The sequence below is a fragment of the Nanorana parkeri genome, unplaced genomic scaffold, assembly GCF_000935625.1.
Source record: "Nanorana parkeri isolate BGI_ZX_2015 unplaced genomic scaffold, ASM93562v1 scaffold64, whole genome shotgun sequence".
Lineage (NCBI taxonomy): Eukaryota > Metazoa > Chordata > Amphibia > Anura > Dicroglossidae > Nanorana > Nanorana parkeri.
Genome location: NW_017306332.1, coordinates 1,583,433 through 1,605,736, shown reverse-complemented (window position 1 = coordinate 1,605,736; position 22,304 = coordinate 1,583,433). Strand labels below are relative to the sequence as shown.

Genomic DNA, 22,304 nt, shown 5'->3' with positions numbered 1-22,304 from the left:
GGAATCATTTGAAGGCAAACATAGTAGGAGATAGCTGGGCAGGTTGAGTTAGGGAGTTCCGGAAGATGGGAGAGACTCTAGAGAAGTCCTGGTAGCGAGCATCGGAGGAGGTGATGGGGGCAGGAGAGCAGGCGGTACTGGGATGAGCGAAGAGCTTGGTTTGGGTGATATTTTTGAGATGGGGTTGGTGATGTAGCTGGGGGCAGAGATGTGGAGCGCTTTGTTTGGTTTGTGGTGTTTGTATTTTCATTCTTATTTGTTGAGCAAGTGGAAGCCAGTGGAGGGATCAGCAGAGAGGGGTGGCTGACGTTGAGTGGATAGTAAGGTGGATAAGTCTGTAAGCCGCATTCATGATAGACTGCAGTGGAGATCGCCTATATATAGTTAGGCCAGTAAGGAGGGAGTTGCAATGGCCAACACAAGAGATAAAAAGGTATGAATAGGTAGCTTGGTGTTGTCATTGGTTAGGAAGGAGTGTATTTTGAAAAATATTGCAGAAATGTGTATCTATCTATCTATCTATCTATCTATCTATCTATCTATCTATCTATCTATCTATCTATCTATCTATCTATCTAATATGCTGTACTCTGTTTTTTTTGTTCACAGAGCAATGCTTGCATTTTTTTCTGTTTAGTTGTTGCTATCCTGACAGTACTAAACATTCCAATAATATAAAGCCTACGGTATATTTTATTTTATAAAAAGCAATGTCTGATATTTTTAGACCACCCAGTTTCCATTTATGTTCTTCTGTTCTAACTTCACTTAAATGCCTTGACAGGTCTGAGGAGTATCAGACATTTGAAATACTGATGGTGCAGTATGTTACAGTTTATATGTAGAAAGCCATCTGCTTCTTGGTCTGCTTATTGGTCTGTTATGTCATGCAATATGGTTCCATTGTTATATATTACCTGGTCATAGAACACGCAGTACCACAAATTGATAAAATATTGCAATGCTATAAACATATCGGATGAGTTTTATGGGAGCTCACTCTGATTAGATCCGAAGGAGTCTTGCTGAGTAAAGAGGATATAAACTGCATATCTATAAGTGGGAAGACAATGATGCTATTTTAGTAAGAGTACATCAGCTGGCTATTTGTCACCCCAGCCAAACTTTCAGTTCATTCAGGTGACAAAAAAAAACATCCTCTCTAAGGGCTTGTTCACATAATGTCCGGATCATTTCCAGACCAGAACAGTTTGTTCCTGGACCAAAAAAGCATTGCAATGCATCACTATGGTATTTCTAAGCTCTGCTCACAACAGCACAGTCTGTTTAGGACTAGACAAAAAAAAAACTGCTTGTCTCATTTTCTCTGGTCTGTTATGCACTGGAAGGCAAGGAAATGCATCAAAAACGCATAAAAACACATGCAAACGCACTGGAATTCACTGAACTGCACCCATTTTAAGCTAAAAAAAAACAGCTCTGGAACACAGCAAAATAGCATCGGAGTCCACCTTCACATCAGGAGACTCCATTCACATTAGGAGCCCCCTTTTATATAAGAGCCCCCTTCTTTCACATCAGGAGCTTCCCCCTTTACATTGGAAGCTTCCCTTCACACCAGAGTCCCCCTTTATATCAGAACCCTCTTCATATCCCTCGAGTCCTACCCTCGAGTCCTACCATCACAAAATTTCAAGGCACCCTTGAAGAAGTCGGCAGGCACGGGACCCTGGTTGAGAAATGCTACTCTAAATCATATCTAAGTGGATAAGAACTGGGTTAGAATATCAGGGAGCAGCCTATACATTCACCACTTGCAAATTAGGTGGAAAAAAATACTTTTGGTGATGATTTTTGTGCGTATGGGCACCTTGTGTGTGAGAATATGTAGCAGAAACTTTGAATTTTCTGTTCTAGTTCTGACCTGATTCAACAGAAACAAAACATTATTCCTGTGTCATTTTATTACCACCCCATGTCAGTTTTCAACAAACAATTGCAATACATTGGTGGATTAGGCAAAAGAAATTTGCAGATACCCAGCTGTTCCTCAGATCTGCGCTAAATGAGTTTACTGAAATTTGTGCATAGCAAATAGTTACAAAAGACACAGGATAACATTTGCAAAATGAATCTTTAAAAAAAATAAACAATTTTGCAATGTCATATAAAAAAAAGAAAATATTACCCTCTTCTAAACACACTTCCTACCTGTGCTAGGCACCCACAGTGCCTATACTTTTATATTATGCCTTTGCCACCACTTCCCCACAACTGCCAGTAAAATCCTTCTACTTCATAAGATATGCCCAGCCCTGTCTACCACCCCCTCCCCCCCACCACCACCACCATGCACTGCTTGGGGTCTGAGCAGCTCATCACTATTACCCAGCACTGTTACTTGTGTCTGAGGGTACCTACCATAGAGCATTTAATTATCTACAATACTGGGTATCGTCAATCATTGCTAGCAATATTTAGGGATATTTCATTGATGAGGGAAACTGGAGAGGTAGATAAGTGGAGATAATTATAACAAGGTAAGGGGAGAGTTTGGAATAATTTTACTGAATGATTTGCTTTGAAGAGGAATTCAAGAATAAAGTCTTCTGCCTGAGGGAAGGCAGGTTGTGGGCAGTACCTTAATGCTGAAAAACAGACAAGTCTTTAATTTTGAAGAATTTTTGGAATCATATGTTTTTATTTTATATCTTGTAAGTAGGTGGAAAGGAAAACATTATTTGTCTTTCATTTTCCTCAAGCAACCTTTGTGTCATTATTGTAAACCTGGAAATCAACCTCAAAATAAAAACAACAAAGGGCATTTTTTTTGTAATATAGCAGAATGGAAAAGTTCAAAGTGAAAATTCACCATTTAATTTAATGATTTTCTTTTTTCCTGTTTGGTTTTACAGTACGACCAATACAAATAATGAAACCTGCAGAGGTCATTAAAGTGGACCTTTACCCCTTTTACTAAAAAAACACAGCAGCATGCAGCTCTGCATGCTGATTTATAATCATTATACATTCATTAGTTAAACAAACTTTTTCATTTACTTACAAATACAGTTCATCTACTTCCTGGTCCAGTTCCTGCACAAATGATGTAATGCGCCCAAGCATTGCATCCTGGAAAGGTAAGATCAGCGGAGCATTGCTGAGAAATCTCAACTGTAATCTCATGAGATCTTAGGGAAAGGCACTTTCCTCCCATGAGATGATGTGCTAGTAATCTGCCCTTAGTTAACATGGCCACTGCCAGAAGACTGGGAAAGAAAACATAAATAAGGTATGCAAAGAATATAAAGCCTGCAATTATCTAGAAGTATGTGTTTGTAGTTTGTAGATTGTCATTGGTAAACATTTCTAAAGCTGTGTTTGTTGTTGTTTTAAAGATATGGGTAAAGGTCCTCTTTAGAATAAGAACAATTTGGATTTGTGTGGAGAGGAACAGTGTAATTTTCAAAGGTTTTTGATCCCAAAAAGGACCTCGGAATTAGAGGGGGGATATTTTTATTTTATCGTTTTATTTTAATTGATTTATTTTATTTATATAATTGTTTTAAATATTTAATCCTCCTGAGGAACATGTATGTTGCCAGAGGGACCTGATCCAGTGCTTCCACACATCTCTGCAATATTAGATTATTTTTGATAATCTATTGCTTGGTGTTATCAGCAAGCAAACTTTGCCATGACATGTTGCTGGAGGCAAAAGCAAGGCAGAGCTGAATCAGCTTTGTCCTGCTCAAATATGGCTTCTATAGATCTCAGGAAATCCTGAGGATGTCTGAGACAACATCAGCGATTTGTCTCTTTAAGCACAATGAAGAAACATGTACCACAGAGCACACTTACTGAGCTGCATTGTGACCTGAGGAGCTGGACCCCCTACCAACACAGACAGACAGTGATTCTTGAAAGAACATATAAAGCCCAACTCAATAACATTTACAGGGTTATCCATGAAGGATCCAGCCGTAGCTTCAGCTGATCCTTCAGCTCTCTTCGGCCGCCGGAGCCCTTCGGTTTATTGGCCGGGACCTGCTAGTTGTTGTTCATTGGCCGGGACCTGCTAGAAGACTCTAGCATATGCGTGCCAATAGGAAACAGTTGGGCGGAGCTAGATGTCACTGCTAGTTCCACCCAATTGTTTTTTTTATAATTTTTTTTCTTTGTTAAAATATCTTTCTTTTTTACTTTTACTATTCATTTACATTTCAATAATATTTTTTCAACCTTTTTTTATTTTATTTTCTATTCTGCTCAGTACCACGGAGGTACCAAGCAGAATAGCCGAGCCGAATGCCGCATTTTGGCTATTCACTCACTGCCTCTGTGAGAATTGGGGCGAACGACAGCTAGTTATCTGCCGGAGCTTCAGCTCAGCCTATCCAGATATCCAAATATTTCTAAAATAAAAATCAAAACTGTACTGGAGAGGTTTCCATAAGTTAGTTGAGTTAGATTGTGTGCTGATTTGAGTTTTCGGGCTGTGTAATAATGATATGGCGCACTGCCTTTACACACCTACATACATAGCTGGGAAGTCACATTTTCCTGGCCATGTGTATAATAACGCTAACAAGTGAAAAAATTAACGGCAGGACTCGTCTTAGTGCTTTGTAGGTTGAAAAGACCCAGAGCTTTGCTATATAATTTACTGAGCAATGCACTCTGCAAGCCTTTAGCCACTGGATTGCTCCCACCTCTAATTCAATTACAATATGTCTTGATGAACAGGCAATACTGTGTATGTGTCTATATTTCTATCTATATATATATACATATATATAGATAGATAGATAGATAGATAGATAGATAGATAGATAGATAGATAGATAGATAGATATATATTTTTTTACTTTAAGGCCATTGTATTGCACATTGGCATTATTGTCTCTTGTCTGCATCTTTATAAGACACACTGCAGCTATTTAAACTGCATCTTTCTACAGGGTTTACTGTAAATGTACCTATTCCCCAGCAAAACAGAGATAGTTAACAAACTGACTCTGCAGGTGGTACAACTGAATATGGAATGACTTAAAATGTATATTAAAGGAGAACTATGAGGTAAGTGATTTTCACTAATCCTCATAGTTAGAGCCGACGTGTGGCAATGAAACTGTCACACGTCAGCTCTATAGATCGGAAAGTGAGCGAACACATACCGTTGCTCACTCACTTCCCGATCATCTGAGTATAACCTAATAATAATGTGGATTTTACTGCGTGTTACTGTAATGTGCCAATGTGAAGGAGGCCTAAGGAAACTGTATCTTTCTACATGATAAGACAAGGCCAGTATGAATGATACAGCAATTACAGATACCATTCTGCATCTGCCCTTTTGTCTAGGCCCACTTTGTTATCCAGCACTGGGTGGCTGCAAGGTGGCAACCTTATTAATGTGGGTGCAAAATATCACAACTCTTCCTTTCCTAGATCCTGCTCTCTGATGATACCATCAATTTAGCCCACTAATCAGAAGCAGGGGTGCGTAGGATTATGTCTCTCACAATCCTGCTTGGCTGCTGTGTTGTAGAAGAATGGACGGTGCCTATGCACTGTTACATGTGCTCTGCTGTTTCTAATCACAAATTATACGGTAAAGGTACCTTTTTTGTTAACTCAATGCTTTATCATATTAAACTGTGCTTGATAGTCAATCTTTATATTGTAAGTATAGATCCACATTATTAAACAAAAGTGCTTTTTTTTATATACAGGTGAACCCAATGATAAAACTATAAGGTATGAATGCAGTATGGGGGGAACGGGCGAGAAGAACATACATGCCAACAATATTGCCCATTGCTGAAATCAGCTTGCTGGGACTATGTCAGAAAAGGTTATTAGCAGCTTGGCAAAGGTTCAGTTATAATATTACGTGAATCTGGAATGTATATGAACAGAATTATGGAAAATAGAGTTAAAAGTGAAGATTTCCTTTAACTACCCAGGCTACTGGCCTAGATAACCTTTAAGACTTTCCTAATAGTCACATTGCTAAGAACAGACCAGTGGCAATTGTTTGGACTCCTGACTACTTTACATTGTTAAACATATAATTGATGAATATAATGGCTTATCTTGGCATTAGGAAGAAACAGAACAAGGAACACGTATAATAACTACAGTATAAAGCTAAAAAAAGAGAAACTACCACAATTGTAAGTGAAACTTCTTACTGGTAGCTATTGGCCATAACACACGAGAAAGAAATGGCAGACAGAATACTAAAAAAAGCAAGATACTCAGCAAGATGCTAGAAGTCAACCTAATAAATAAGAATGCGGTCAATAACATCCCATCTGACGTGGGGATGACAATCATTAATGAAATGAAAAATCTGACAAGGGCAAAAGGTTGAGCATGTCAGGCTAAGGGTCATGCAGGGGACCTGATAGTGATTCATTTTATCTAGTCCTTGTTCACAGCATTTATGTACCTAAAATATTTGCACGCCATTAAAAAAAAGTGTCATGAAACAAATGTGGAATCTAATCGATGTTACATTTATAATTAGTGGGATGTGGCATCTATTATTGTTTAACATGTAAAGTGTTATTTTGTTATATTTTTTTGTAGGGACAAGCAAATTTGTCCAGGATTGGTTCTTGGCAATATATTAAAAAAACATCATAGGTGCTCTACCTCAGCACCCCATCCAAGCTTGGTTGGGAATCGTTGGTAGTTTTTTTAGAGGTTAAATAAACAGCTCCATAAAAAGTTCATTAATATATCCCTCTCCAAATCAAGAAAGGTAGGATTACAACAATTAATTAAAAAACACATGTGAATACACAAAAAAAAGAATATAATATTATAAGAATATAATTATTTAGCAAAATATAATACTATTACTACCATTACCCTTGGCTCTGAGGAAGGGGGAATCTCCCCGAAACGCGCCAGCCTTCTGGTAGCCTTGTGATTTATGTGTGACATTTACTGTTCATCGAAATGTGAGTAGGTACTTGTTAGAGTATTTGCATTCCATTTACTATAAAAAAAAAACGTTTTTACACTAGGAGTGGCCGCTGTCCCTCTTTTCTTGTTTTGCATGGTTTGTGAGGATACTTCCTGGTGGCCTTGAGGACAGCAGCCCCCTCCTGTTTAGTTGATGTGAAGGAACACTTTATTGAGCGCCGTGTGGTTTATTTTCATTTCAATAATGATAATACTACTGTATTATAATCCCTGTACATATTCCTCTTGGAAGGAGTTGATATCTGGTCACTCTTTTATTATAAAGGGAGCTTCCAGATTCTAACAATAAATCCCACCCATCTTACCCCACCTTATTTTTGGGTCAGGGTAGGTGGGATGAGGCCATTGTCACTCAAAATTGCATTCAAATGATGCCTTTTCCTTTGTAGTTAATTCTCTGCTCAGAGTTGTTCTGCAACAATAATCTGTTTGGGTATCTTTACTTAATAGCCTTAAAGCCTTTTGAAAATTCTTGGTGGTCACAGACTTTACACTTGAGCCTATAAATACATGTTTAGGTGACTATGGAAATTTGGAGCTCAATGTATTTATAGTGTCCTAAAGGAAAGTTTGAGTGTGTCTATAATAACTGATGATTAATACAATTCTTTCTTTTACTTCTACCCTACACTGGAAAATTGATGTCTGAAATTTGATTGTTTGGGACAACAAAGACATATCCCATGATATAGTATGCAATTGGAGGTGATCCTTATATTTGTATCGGTCATGTTTTCCCTACAGGGATTACAGACAGGTAGACAGATAATATACTGTATATTGATCATCCTTAAGATAAAGTAGATCAATGTGTGTTCTTTAGGGACCAATCTCAAGCCCCAAAGAAAGTGACCAGTTGATGTATTACCTAAATAGAATTGAAAAAAGATAAAAGGTTGCTGAGATGTAATGACATTATTTGTACTATGCAATACAAATATGAGCGGTAGCTGTTATGTTGCTCCTCTTACAATTACTCTCATAATTGTTCACAAACCAAAGGTAATATTATAACCCTGAGAGCAGCAAGCAGTGGCGGTATTGAGCAGAGATATAACTGTTTACTACCTTTTCCATCACATCTTATCCTGTACATTAAGAAGGCCATAAACCTTCATTGGGTCTGAATGATAAAAATCACTTGATTCCCCTAGCTAAAGAGAATGGATGGAGAAATCTCCCCTGCCACTGCCAGCAGCTGTCAGAATACCTGTTCAGACGACACTTTTCCACCCAACTCCTTTGACAAAAGATTGAATGTTGGATGATTCAGCAGGAATTGAACAAAATTTGATGTGTATAGCCAGCTTTAGTAATCTGCTCAGACAGTCCTGAGATTCACACACTTCTGCCACACTGCATAGCCAGGTGGATCATTTTTTCCTTGTTTGCACTTGAAGAAATAGGAGACAGAGCTACCTGGAACTTGCAGGATCTTGCATAGTCATGGCTATGAATAAAGCCGGCTCCAGGCGAAACTTGTAAACCCTGTTATTTTACATTTTTGTACTGTATGTTCTCTAATGAAGGATTATCAGCTTAACCACATAAGCCTGTAATCAGGGTGTGAGTAGGTAGGTGAGTAGGTTCCCAACTGACTGTTGGGAATGGTGAACTGCATGCATGGCTCAGTGTACAACTATAAAAATATGGCAGGCTGCAAAGAAGAGCAAAAGAGACGTACAAATATCTTCTTTAATAAAAGCCTACCTGCCCTTCCAGCAATTTGTAAAAAAAATAGCCTTTTGTTTCATTGCAACTGTTGCATTTTATAATCATCAGTGAAGAGGCAGTCAATACTGCATAAGCCATTGATTTAGCATAACAGACAAGGAATGCTAGCTGCCATGATACATCAATAACGTTACACATGACGTCATTACGCACGTAATGACGTCACGTGCACTTCAATGCTGGTGGCCATCTTGGTGATGGATGACAGCAAAGAGAGGAGGGGACATTTATCCGGCGGGATAAGGTATGTTGCCGGGTCCCCTCCTCTCTCGTGCAGCAGTCGAGCTCTCGGTCCATATCCATTTTCATTTTGTTGTCAACCCTCCTGATGGTGTCATCTGCCTTGTGACACCACTGACTGTTCAAGAGCTCGTAGGAAGATCAGCAGTTCTGACTTTCATGATCTACTTTTTTCCAGGCCAGTGTTTCACACAATGTGCTATTGGATCAGCATGGCAAAAGGACGTTAGAAATGACAGTCCAAACATTTTTCTTAGAACATGTTTCCTTTAGTTATATTATATTGTCTTTTATTAATAGGTTATTTTAAAGCTTTCTTTGCTGTGGGTTAACAGAACTTTCTTTTGGACCAGCATTTAGGTAAAGGTGAAGGCACAAATGAAACAGAAAGAAATGATACAGGAAACTGATTACACTAAAATGATCCAAATAGGCATAGTGTATGTAGTGTATGTACGTATAAAAATCCATTATTCAACAGATCCATAGATTGGATAAAGTGCAGCTCTTGAAGCATATAAAAATAGTCAACGATATTTATAGTCAACTGGCATGCATAAGACAGAACAAAATTAATGGATGATATATAAACGCACAATAAACCTGTGGAATGGAAGTAATGTCGCATATATTAAATATTCATAAAGCAGATCCCATCAGTGGTTTGAATGCTTTAGAAAAGAACAAACTTATTGCAAAGGGCAAACTATAAAACTGTTGTACCGTATGCAACAAGGCTAGGATCTGATTGCTGATCAAAGTGTATCTAAATGCATTTTGTTTTACATTTTGGAAAGAGTAGTAAGATGTTAGAACCCCTGCAAGTGTGAATTGTTGCCTGTGTCCCTGCTAGGGGGATTCACCTTCTCCGTTTGTGCAGGCTGTTACTGTTACTATTGAGAAGTGAGGAAATATTTAAAATGTTGTATTGCCTCTACAACGGCAATATAATCTTTCAATTGGTACACATTTACACCTTTATTGGTTACAGCTGTCTCAGAAGGCATTTCCCCCACTTTTTAGAGATTTCCTCTCACTTGCTGTTGTAGGAAGTTAAGGGAAATCCCCCAGTTGGCAAAAAAAACTGATGTGTTTAACCATAACCTACTCTATCCAAAAGTGAAGAAAGTTTTGGCTTTAGATGTACATTAAAGGAGAACTATGGGGTTAAGGCTTTTCCCCATAGTTCTCCTTAGGGTAATGGGAGGACCAAACTAGCGTCCTCCCATCACCCTAGGCTCAGTATACCGCGAGCTGTAGCTTGCGGTATACTGAGACGCCGCAGATGAAGCGGATCCCGACAATTGTGCCGGGATCCGCCCAGCTGCGTGACTGACAGCTGGCTCTGCCTATCTAGAGGCAGAGCCAGCTGTACCCACCCCCTCCCCGTCCGTTCCGCCAGTCAGCGCTGGCGGATCGGAGCGGGAAGGGCGGAATCCAGCCCCTCCCCTGTCACGGCAGAGAGCCTTGACAGGATCGAGAGGTGAGCGAATGCCGGTATGTGTTTGCTCACCTCCTGATCTACTGAGCCGACCTGTGACAGTCTCATTGTCACAGGTCAGCTAGAACTATGAGCTGAGTGAAAAGCACTCACCTCATAGTTCTCCTTTAAGAAAGCAATGTTTCATACCAAGCCATGTAATATTTAAATAGTGGTGAACATTGGGCATGCTATACATGTTAAATAAAAGCGTGTAGTACTTGTAGCATATGCTGCCACTCACATCCATTTATCGGCAATTCCTGGCTGTCAAAATGACAGCCAGAAGTTGCTGTGTAAATACAGTAGCTGTTATAGCTGCTGCTGTCAAAAAACAGACCTTCTGATACAGTGTTTAAAAATACTGTTCAGATGCAGGATATAGAAAGACAAAGTAATGATATGATGTCAGTTAAACAAGCCAACAAGCAAAAAAAGGTGTTTTAAAAAATTAATAAAATGGGTTTCTAATTAACCCCTTATTCACCCTTACCTTTTAATCATTGCTTGTTTTACTGTTGCATTGAACAAAGTACATAATTGAGAAATGGTCTTTAATTCATTTGTAAATAACTTTGCAAAGCTTTGTACCAGAATCTTATTTTTTGTGTAATTACAGATTAATAACATTTTAATAAACTTTATAATTTGTATTACAATATACAAATAATACAATAATACAGTAACACTATTTTTTTTTTAAAGTAACGCTGATGAAAGTACAAAAATAATGCTTTTTTAGCTTTGTTACAATATTTGTATATTAAATGAATGAAAAAGTTTGCACATAAACAATATTATTCAAACTAAGCCTTGTTTGTCCTAAAAAAAGATATTGTGTTACTTTGTTATCTTAAGTAATGACAGAATTATTGCTGAATAAAAAGGTCCATAGCAGAAATGTAAAAATGGCAGTGGTCCATAGGGAGTATACAAGTGTAACAGTTAAAGTCACTATAAAGTAACCTACTGTATTGAAAAATGTGTATAGGCTACCATTGCTGATCTCTCCTACAAAATGCAAATAGCCTGGCATCCGGATTTTCCAAGTCACTGAACCAGAAGAACTGTGCAGATAGGACATTTTACTTCACTAGCTGCTTCCTTTTATGGCTCGGTGATTATTTATTTATCTAATATGTAAATTCATATGTTGGGGGGGCGAAAAAAAATTCTGCCCCGGGCGCCCAGAACTCTGGTTACGCCACTGTGACCATAGATCACCATTTTTTAACAGTCCAGGACTTGGTCTCTAAATGCAGAAAGGGATGAAGCTCAAAGAAGACATGATTGTTTCACAGCACTAGAGTTGCCAAAAATATCTGGCACCAATGTCCAGTCAAAAAGCCATCCAATGTTTGTCTGGTTATGTGTAGCAGATGTAAATAGTGAATTAATATTTATGATCCAGCAGGCTTATTTTTGGAGGCGATGGTTTATAGTCAGCCTCCAGTGGAGCTGCTTGACTGACACTTGAGAAACAGCCAGCCCAAGGTGGGGAGCAGTTAGTGAGTAGAGGCTGGAATCTTCCCTATACTGAAGATGAAGGTAATATGAAGGTGTATGGGAGAGGGTGTATGCAGCATGGGAGAGACTGGGAAGCGATCCTCTGCACACAACTGATCAGAAAAAAGCTTCTGAAGAGGAAAGAGGCTGAGATCATGACAGGCATGAAGTACTCAAGCTATCTGTCTCCTGTTTCTGCAACCCTAGAGGAAAGAGATCAAAATGCTGAGGGTAATTTACAGATTACCACTTCCCTGCACTTATGAAAAGGCACATTCACAATGGAATTGTATGCATAGTTTATTCATGTAACATGGTTTTACTGCACAAATGATATGAATGTCCTGAATTTTTTTTTTAACATTTGATAAATAGTAATATTATCTTATTCAAAGAAGATACCACAACATTAAACTATAACTTCTACTGCAATTGCAATGATGTCACTCTTTTAAATATATATTTTAGAGAAGTGATAGCTCTGCAATGATGCCATATTGATGGCATGACTGTTCACCTATCACAGTTGACTAGAGTGATTTCAGCAGTCATTGTTACACTTAGGAATGCAAGGCCACTTTTGCATGGGTTCCCTCAGTTCTGAACAGCAGGGATCCCCTGCTGATCATAAACAGATGTCAGCGTTGTAACCCATGTTTGTCTATGGGGAACCAGATGTAAACACAGACATGTGTCCGTTTACATCTGGTTTCCCCCGATTCCAGACTTGGCTGGAGTTGGGGGTAATTGGATGTAAACGGACACACGTCTGTTTAGATCCGGCTGCCAATAGGCTAACATTGGGCTTTCGATCAGATCCGACTGAAAAACTGACAGGTGGACCTGATCGGAATTGCTGTGTGAAAGGGGCCTAACAAATGTCCTCTTGTTTCTTTTGGAAGGTTCCCCCTATATTGCTGGTTTGCGGACAATAAAAAGTTTAGATATCCCTCACTTAAAGTTCCATTGACAATTGTCACTAGGAGTTGGTGAATCTTCCTAACAAGACAGCAATTCAAATTTGACAGGGATTCTAATCTATCCATACTCTATAGAAAAATAAAAAACAGAGAAAGTGTCTAAATGTGATATTAACATTTGTATTTAAAGAGCATCTTCACTGAAATCAGATTTAATCATTTTGGGTGGAATGTGGTAGGGTTTAAAGACTAATGTCATGTAGCGCTCACCCCTAAAGGAGCCGCCAGACTAATTTGGGTCATCACTAACCTGTCTAAGGATTTTGGTAACCAGCTGCCCCATTAGCATTAACCGCCCTCTTCTAGTGACCAATAGAGCTGATATCCTTTCCAGAAGAACTTTATTAACATATCTACACCGGGAGAGAGGGTATAGGGGCCTAGACATCCAGGGTAGAAAAGCCACAGACTCAAGACTCACCATTTCCTTTTAGTAATTCAGTGTAGATCCATTTGCAGCACAGTTGAATAGAGATTGGCACAACAGTAAGAGCCCCAGTGATTGGCTGGTGAACTGCACACACACTCACAGTGCGCCTCATTGTCTGTCCCACACTGCAGCAGAGTCATACTCCACTCAGGAAGCTACAATCAGTGCCAGAACACCTGGAATTAACCAGATATTTAGCCAGACTGACTAAAGCTCTGGCAATCACTACATTTCTAGTAGCCAACTCACCAAAGGTGATTGGGGCTACAGTCACTTTTGCAAAAAATAAATAAACAAACTCACACTGATTAAAAACAAAATCTTAATTATTTTTTCATTTTTGCAAAAAAGGCAAGAGGCAGATTGCCACCGTTATCAGTGCAATGCTTGGGCTCCTGCAGACTCTTCCTCCAGCTCCTGTCCTTACCGAAGTGCAGATTTTTGGTTACAGGGCTGGAGGACGTTACCAATGGACTAAAAGTGCAATGACATCAGCACATTTGTGTTCCATTGATAACTAACTGTCTCTCTGCAGGTCTTTTAATTTAAAGGTCCTGTGAATGAATCTATGAATAATAATGCAGCTGTGCAGGCAAAGATTCTGTTGGGAGAAGCACCCCACAATATAGTAAGAAAGGGGAAGGTGTGAGGGTGGGGGTCCGAATTGTAACCCTGTTCCTAAGTATGGGTGTTACATATGGGTGAATCATGGTCTGTAGGATAAATTAGGCTTTAATCCCTTACTGAGCCTTTACTGCTGTCTTCCCACCACCAGCCAGGCTGTTATAGAGTGAGCTCAGAAATATACAGAAATAAATGTATACTCTGTATAATCCTAAAAGGAGTCCATTGGTAGCTCAGCTCAAAAGCAGAGGTAAGTATATTACAGCTGTTCCAGGAGTTCAGGAAGATCTCCCATACAGCCACACAGACCTGGGTGGGTTCAAACACTATTTCCCTCCATGCAAGACAGAGCAATAAATATGGCTGGCATTGCCCCCTAAAATATCTTCTTAACACATGCAAATTGAAATGTTTTTAATGTTTTAGGGACAAATAAAACTTCTGTATCATTAAATGTGTGTAGCATACTGTGTATCCTGTAAATAGGTGACAACATAAAAGCTACAGTGTTTTCTTATAGAGTACTTTCATAATTTACATGGACATTTTCCATTATGTGAGTACATTTGCGGTAAAATTCCTCATGTGCTAGTAAAGATTCAATCACCCTTCTTCTAAATTACGCTCCATTTGTCCAGGATTCACTCTGCTCAGCAAATAAAGGATGATTTAGTAGTTTATGGTTCACATTTATCTTTTCTTTTGCAGTTCCTTATATGTGGAGTGTGCGGTATCTTCTGTGCAAAAAAGAAATCTGGCCTCATAGTAAGTGCCTCTGTTTGAAAGCATGGTTATAATAAGTGAATTAAACTGTAGTTAATTTTTAAATGATGCTTGCAATATCTGTGCAGAATTACAGGGTATTAATCCACCTGTCAGAGGTAGAATTGCGTGGCATAAAATAATAATTTCATCCAAAACTTTCATAACTTTCATAATTTCATCCAAAAAATAATAATTTCATCCACCCCTTACATCCTAAACTCAATTAAACTTGCTGTACTGAAACACACTAATAAATTGGATGTTTTTAACGAATAAAATAAAATTCCTGCACTTTAATAAATCCTAGCAAATGTGTGTCTGTTCCAGAAGAGGAAAGGTTGGGGATGTTACAAGGAATGCTGAAGAAGTATTTAATACAAACAAGTGTCAATAAGAATCATAAACACAATCTTGTTGTGAAGGAAAAATTAAAGTTTATGTGCAAAAGAGGAGCGGCTGACAGTGTGACACTGGGTATTTTCTACAGGACAAGACTGTTTGAGGGTATGACAGTGGGCCGTATCTGTAGGGCAGGAATGCTAGAGGGTGTGATAGTGGGCAGTATATACAGGACAGGGCTGCTAGAGGATATGATGGTGTGTCGTATCTACAGTACAGGTATGACAGTGGGCAGTATCTTCAGGCTACAGGTGGTAGAGGTTATAACAATGGACAGTATTTGATGGACAAGAGCCTTAGAAGAGCCCCCAGTATCTCCTTTCCAGCTCTGACCTGGATGTCCATCTCCTTTTATTAAGGTTTAAGAAATTCTAAAGCTATAAAACTGACACCCCTGACTAAAGCAGAACTCCAGCTGAAAAAATCTAAATACATAGCCCAGTAAGAGTAAAAATAAAAAATCAGCTTTTGCTTACTCACTTTCAGGCCAGAGCTGCCTTTGACAGTAATACCATTTTGCCATTAGATATTGCCAGTCTTTCAGGGTGAATGATGGCCAGTGTCATTCAACCCACTTCCTCTGAGCATTGAATGGGGCTCAGATGCCATTACATGAGCCCCACTGCAGTGCAGCAGTAAAGACTGCCCACAGCTGCTGGAAGAGGAAGGACTCATGGCATTGTGCAACAGGCCGGAGGACCTTTGGCAAGAAGTTATGTATATTTTGTTATCCCTTTTTTACTGCACAAATCCATAGATTAGTAATTAGCAGAAGATTATTTTTGCTGTATAAATTCTGGCCATAAACTATAATATTCCCAATCTCAAGCTGCACCTCTAACACCGGAGGAGGCTTAGGTTCCATTTACAGAAGCTTTTTAGGGCCAGCAGCAGATTCCTGTGGCTAGGTTCACAGGTGGTTCTGGACAGCTGTGGCCTCTGCCAGAATCTGCTCATTATTGCCACAAGGACTGTTACCGGCCTACAAAGCATGTGCGAATGTGACCTAACACGGATTCCTCAATACTTGCTGAAAATGGCTCATTTATTTAGGGAGACAGATGACAAAAAACTGACAGAGGCTCTAAACATCCCCTGCTCTATCCAAAAATAATTAAAATGTTGGACTGTTGCACAGTTTAGATCTCTCGACACATAATATAACCATGTTATACATTTAGAAAAACATTACACTTTTTCTGAAAGATTTTTAATTTTTCTAGTGTATTTATGTCTCTTTTTAAAAACATAAATTAAAATTTTTGTTCCTGTGAGTGACTACTCCTGCTCCTCGGCATGTCACATGAGCCTCCCATGATGTAATATTACCTTGCTCAATTCTTTACTAGCGGGTCTATTCACTAAGCTGCCGAGGGCAGCCGAGTGAACAACCGACCCCAAGTGAAGTGAGCCGAATTCACTGTTTGGCTATTCACTTCAGGCTTGTACGGCTGATTTAAGCCATATATCGGCTGAAATCAGCCGTACATCGGCTTGCTTCGCATGGCTTCGGGTCGGCCGAACATGCTCAGCATGTTCGGCTGACCCAAAGTGAAGAAGGAGTTCGACGTTGTTGGATGTTGGATGTTGGATCGGCTGAGCCGAACCTCCGGCAGGCTACTCACTGATGTTCGGCCTATTCTTATAGATGCAGTGATTGAATAGACGAATGCCGCTGAGCGGCATTCGGCTCAGCTGTTCTGCTCTGTCCCGAACCTGAACCGAGCAGAACAGAAAAATAGTTTAAAAAGTTTAAAAAAAAGTAAATAGAAAACGATTGTGTGGAAAACGATTGTGTCAGAATAAAGAAAAAAAAGAAACAGCAGTGTTTCTCTCCTTTGCGGCCGGGAGCAGGAGACCCTCGGAGAGCCAGGGAGCGTTTGCTGTTTGGAGATCAGTGTCCCTGGTTAGCAGGTAACCAGGGATCCTGATCTCTCTGCAAGTGGCCGGAGCCAGCCGTAAGATCACGGTTGGCTCCGCCCAGCTGTCAGAAGCAAGCTATCAGCTTTCAGCGCGGCTCAGCCAAGCCCATGCCTATGCGTTCGGCTCTACTGAGCTGCTCAGCCACGTTCGGGAGCTGTGCAGGCTATAGTGAATAGCCCGTACAGCACCCCTTCGGTTCTAGTGAACCAAAGGGGTCTCCTGGGGCCGAAGCTAGCCGAAGGATCGGCCAAAGCTACGGCTAGATCCTTCGGCAGCTTCGTGAATAGACACCTAGGTGTAAGCTTTTCTTTTATTCATCATGATGTAATAGAGGGAGTAGGTACAGACACATAAGGAGGGGTATAACAAAGGTCGATGCATGCTGAAATAAATGTGCCAATTAATAAAAGTGGTCAAGTCATGTCATTTATTTGTCACATGGTGATGTGCCAGATTTGTGCCCATATCTGGGGTAATTTTCTTCTGGGATCATCCTATATTTTTTCTTTTTGCTCTCCTTCCTGCATTGCTGCACCTTTCTGGCCGTCCATACACATCCCCCTCTCCATAACCCGTTGCCATGCTGTCACCCCTCCTCATTACAATATTTACATATTTACACCACTCTGTTAATGGTGTATATTTTAGAACAGTATTTAAACTGGAACATTGACACAAGTGTTTCCTTATTTTATAGAAACTGTTGCATAGCACTTTTAACATGATTTTGTGTGGCTGATGCAACATCACATAGAACTATCTTATAGCATTTTTAATTTGATGCACAGAAAACACACCAACATTTTCACCACAGAACTGATGATTTTCCCTTTCTTAATTCCCCTCATAATTTCTAAGGGTGTTATTCACCAAGCTAAAAATATCTGTTCAACAAGTGCAAAGAAAATAGCTATCAGGGTTATGTTTTGCTATTAGCAGCTCTTCAATTGTGTGCAATATTTTTACTTAGACCAGAGTTAAATTGTATTATCACTGACCTTTATATGTTCTTAGAAAGAATAATGAATCAATGGGGTTCATTTAGTAAACACAAACAGGCTGTTTACTTTGCAAGGGAATTTCCACTATGCAGTGGAAATTTCCCTTAGATTAGAGAATGTGGTGAAAATTTACTTTGCAAAGAATACCTAATCATGTGCAGGAAAAAGAACAAAAAAAAAAGATTTTTTTTCCCGGTACATGATTGGATGATGAAAGTCAGCAGAGCTTCACCTCATTCACTAATCTAAGGGGAACCCACGCCCCCCCAGCCCTGTAAAGTGAACATTCCCTTGCAAACTGAACAGCATATTTGCCTTTATTAAATTAACTCCAATGAGTCTGCAATTTTCTACTTACAGCAATGCACTGATGTGTTATTATATATATTGTTTTCTAGATGATTCTTTTTTCTGCCTGCTGCATCTGCGGACTCATCGGAGGTATCCTGAACATTCAATTCCTAAGGGCTCTGTCCAAGAGGTCCTCCCTGCACCTTGCCTCCTTGTCCCTGGCATGTATAGGTATCAGCGGATGCACCATCTCCACTTGGCTTACTTGTCGCTTGGCCAGTTATGAGCAAAGGAGGATGTTTCTAGAAAGAGAACATTCACTTCATCACTCCCATGAAATGACAGAAAAGGTAATTAAATAATAGGTTCTTACGTAGCTGGGCTACACAAGCCTCTGACAATTGGCACTTATTGTACTAAGTATGGGGCAAGTGAAAAGTTAGAGGGTAATCAATAGCTGAGTGCTCATTATTACTTTCTACTCTACAGAGGAAAGTGAGAGCTGGAATTTGATTGGTTGCTGCAGACAACTCTATAGTTTTATTTTCTCTTGCTTTTACACATCAGCCTGGTGGGCTTGAATAATAAAATCAGTAATACACTCTACCAATTGTTTGCTTGGTAAATAAATAAGCAAATTTAATTAAAAAAAAACATGCACATGATATGGGCATACAACCCTGGATGCAGCTAGACCATGTCCAAGAACATACAGCGTTAGGCATGCATGGGCATATGCAAGTAGTGTGGTATAAACCCCTGTACAGCCTCCTACACCTATTCACTACTACGGGCAGCTGTACGCCACAGTTGGTTATTGGAAACAGACAGAAATACACCCACAATTTAATTTTTTGTGTGCCTGTGCCGCATGAGTCCTTAAGGGTGGGGCCAAAAAATATGCTGTTTGGCAATATTGAGTTAAATACATAAAACACTGAATACATTATTTATAAACAGGGCTGCTGTTACCATAATGGCACCCAGAGGCCAGTGCCTAGGGCGGTGGTGTTAAAGTGGTCAGCACTAAAGCTATATAGAGCCATAGTTGGAAGGCTCTATATAGCTCAGGAAACATAAATTCATTCTTTCTTTTTCTTGTTTACTGGTCTGTGCTTTAAAAGGAGTTTTGCATATTAACCAGATAGAATGTTTCTCCAATATCACATTCTATCATTAATTACTATTAAAATAATCATATGACACAAGGGTAGGCCTTGAACAAAAGGGTGTAATCATTCAAATATTCCTAGAACAACATGATGTCTAAATACAGACTACAGCCTAAATATGGTATCAAGAAAAAGCCTCACCTCTTGTAATGAAGAGGGGCTTGATAAATCTTTTAGCATTTAAGTGGTAGAGGTGAACCCCAGGCAGATATAAAAGACACAAATTAATGCAGCTCTAATGCAGCATCATCACTACATCATTATTGCATTTTTAAATGTAAACTCTGTTGTACTGCGGTGCTCATGTGCTAACAGGGAGCAAGAGCAGAGTGACAGATGAGCTCATCAGTCTGCCGCTTTTCCATTCACTGCCCAATCACAGTTGTGGGGAGGGGAAGATACCTAAAGGGTTATTCACAAAAGAGCCGAAGGATCCAGCCGTAGCTTCGGCTGATCTTTTCGGCTCGCTTCGGCCGCCTGAGCCCTTCGGTTCAGCCGAACCGAAGGGCTGCTGTATGGGCTATTCATAATAGCCCGTACAGCAGCCAAAGGCAGCCGAGCGACTCAGCCGACCCGAACGCATATGCTTTGGCTCGGCTAAGCCGTAGTGACACCCGAAGCGGGGGAGAAGGTCGGCTGAAGCTGACCGTCCTTCCTGCAAAAGACAACAGCTGGGACAAAGCCAGCTATAATGCCACGACTGTCTCCGCCCAGTTGTTATCTTTCAATGACAGCTCAGCGTACTCGAGGACACTAGGCTGTCATTACATGTAAACAGTTGGATGGAGCTAGCTGTGATGTCACCACTAGCACCGCCCATATGTTTATTTTGCCGACATCTATCAGAATGCCATTCTGTGGCGGGAGTTCGTTGCGAGAGGACGGGTGGCGAGCGTAATTTTTTTTCTTTATTATTTCTATTTATTTTGTTTTATTTTTTATTTCGGTGAGTCGTCGTCGTCATGAACAACGCTGGACCTCGTGATTGACCTAAGGATTACATCGGTGAATCCATTTTTTGGGGTTTATTTTTTTAATTAAAGACAACATCCTTTTTTTTTTCTTCAAATAAAGGATTGTTTTAAAAGTCTGGTCTTTTTATTTACAATGTATTTATCCCTTTAGTGAATGGGTAGGAATACAAGTACTACTTACTTATTCACAAGGAGGAGGGGGGCGGAGCACCTGGGTGCCCCCTGCCCACAGACCTCCACAGCCAGTGCCCCAGGGCTTGTGCGGAAGAGACCCTTGTCCTCATTGACATGGGGAAAAGGTGCTTTACCAGGGGCGACCATGGAAAAGCACCCTACAGGTGCAAGGGCATGTGGCCTGGTATGGCAGGGAGGGGGGAAGGGCTGCTCGCTTTCCTCCCCATTTTCCTGCCCTGCCAGGCCTGTGCTCGGATCAAGGATCTGGTTGGGAATTTCAGGAGGGACCCCACATCTCTTTTTTCCTCATTTTTGGGTGTGGGGTTTTTTTTGGGGGGAGGGGAACCCCACACTTTTTTTTTTTTTAAATAGGGCCCCTCCTAGCTTTCCTACAATACCTGTATGGTTTGGGAGGGGGGCCCCACGCTGTTTTTGCTTCTTTAAATGTTTTTTATTATTTTGTTCACTTTTTTAAATGTTTCCATTTTTTGTACATTTATTTAAATAATTTGTAAAAAAAATGTTTTCATTTATCAACGTTTATTTCTATTCTGCTCGCTACCTCAGAGGCATTCAGGCTCGGGGCATTTAGCTATTCGCTCACTGCCGTTTGACCCCCATGAGAATAGGGGTGAACGGTAGCTAGTGAGCTGCCAGAGCTTCGGCTCAGCTAATCCAGATGTTAAATTGACTGAGTCGAACTCCTTCTGCACTTCGGCTCAGCCGAACATGCAGAGAATGTTCGGCTGACCGAAGGCAGCCAATGTACGGCTAATTTTAGCATGTACGGCTGAAATTAGCCGTACTGAGTTGAAGTACATAGCCTAACGTTGTTCGGCTCTGTTCACTTCGGCTTGGTTATTCACTCGGCTGCCTTCGGCAGGTAAGTAAATAACCCTCCTAGTGTTACTCAACTGCGGCAGAAAAAAAATCAGGTCTCCTGCCAGATGGGAGAATGCTGTGTAGTAGATCTATGAAAGAAATACCAATTATTTGCTTGTTTGTCAATAGTTCCTATATACTGTATGTATTTCATCTGTATATTTAGCCACTTTAAACATGTATAAAAAAAAGGGAGGGGTAGGGAAGTATCACCTATATAAAGTTTACTTGATTTCAACTTCCATTCGATATCAAATAAACTATTGCTAATTCCCCTACTTGTGGAGACAATCCAATCAACACATAAATCATGCCATATATTAAATTTGATGTCCATATGTATCCTTTAATAATTATTATGTTTAAGATGTCTATGACATCTAAAATGTTTCTTTCTAAAAAGAAGACTTTTTCTAAATGTTTAATATGTGTGAGGTTTTTTGGTATTTTCTACCTAATATTTATTGAAGGATACATTTGTACATTTACATTTAGTACATGGTATGATTTATGAATTGACTGCATCGTCCCTATAAGGAGGGGAATTAGGAATCGTTTATTTCATATTTAGCGGCTTGCCTGGAGTTTAACTTGAATGATTTGCACACAGAATGCTTAATGTTCACAATTATCCCTTATCTGTGTAGATTCTGCACCTTGGGTTTAGGGATGACAAATGTTCTACTTGATACTAAAGGACTGCTAGTGATTTTCTGTCTATTTGTCTAAGTCTATTTGGGTTACATGGTTCTCAGAAATTCTTCTGGGT

The 22,304-nt window shown here is 39.8% G+C and overlaps 1 protein-coding gene across 2 annotated transcripts in view; it reads left to right on the top strand.

The window, feature by feature from the left end:
- The window catches only part of TMEM196 (transmembrane protein 196), a 27,322-nt gene that overhangs the window by 1,661 nt on the left and 3,357 nt on the right, over nt 1-22,304 (top strand). For both annotated transcript variants that reach the window (XM_018576333.1, XM_018576332.1), the window contains exons 2-3: nt 14,663-14,719; nt 18,441-18,683. In XM_018576333.1, the coding sequence (XP_018431835.1) occupies nt 14,663-14,719; nt 18,441-18,683 (300 nt within the window). The remainder of the gene's footprint in view (nt 1-14,662; nt 14,720-18,440; nt 18,684-22,304) is intronic.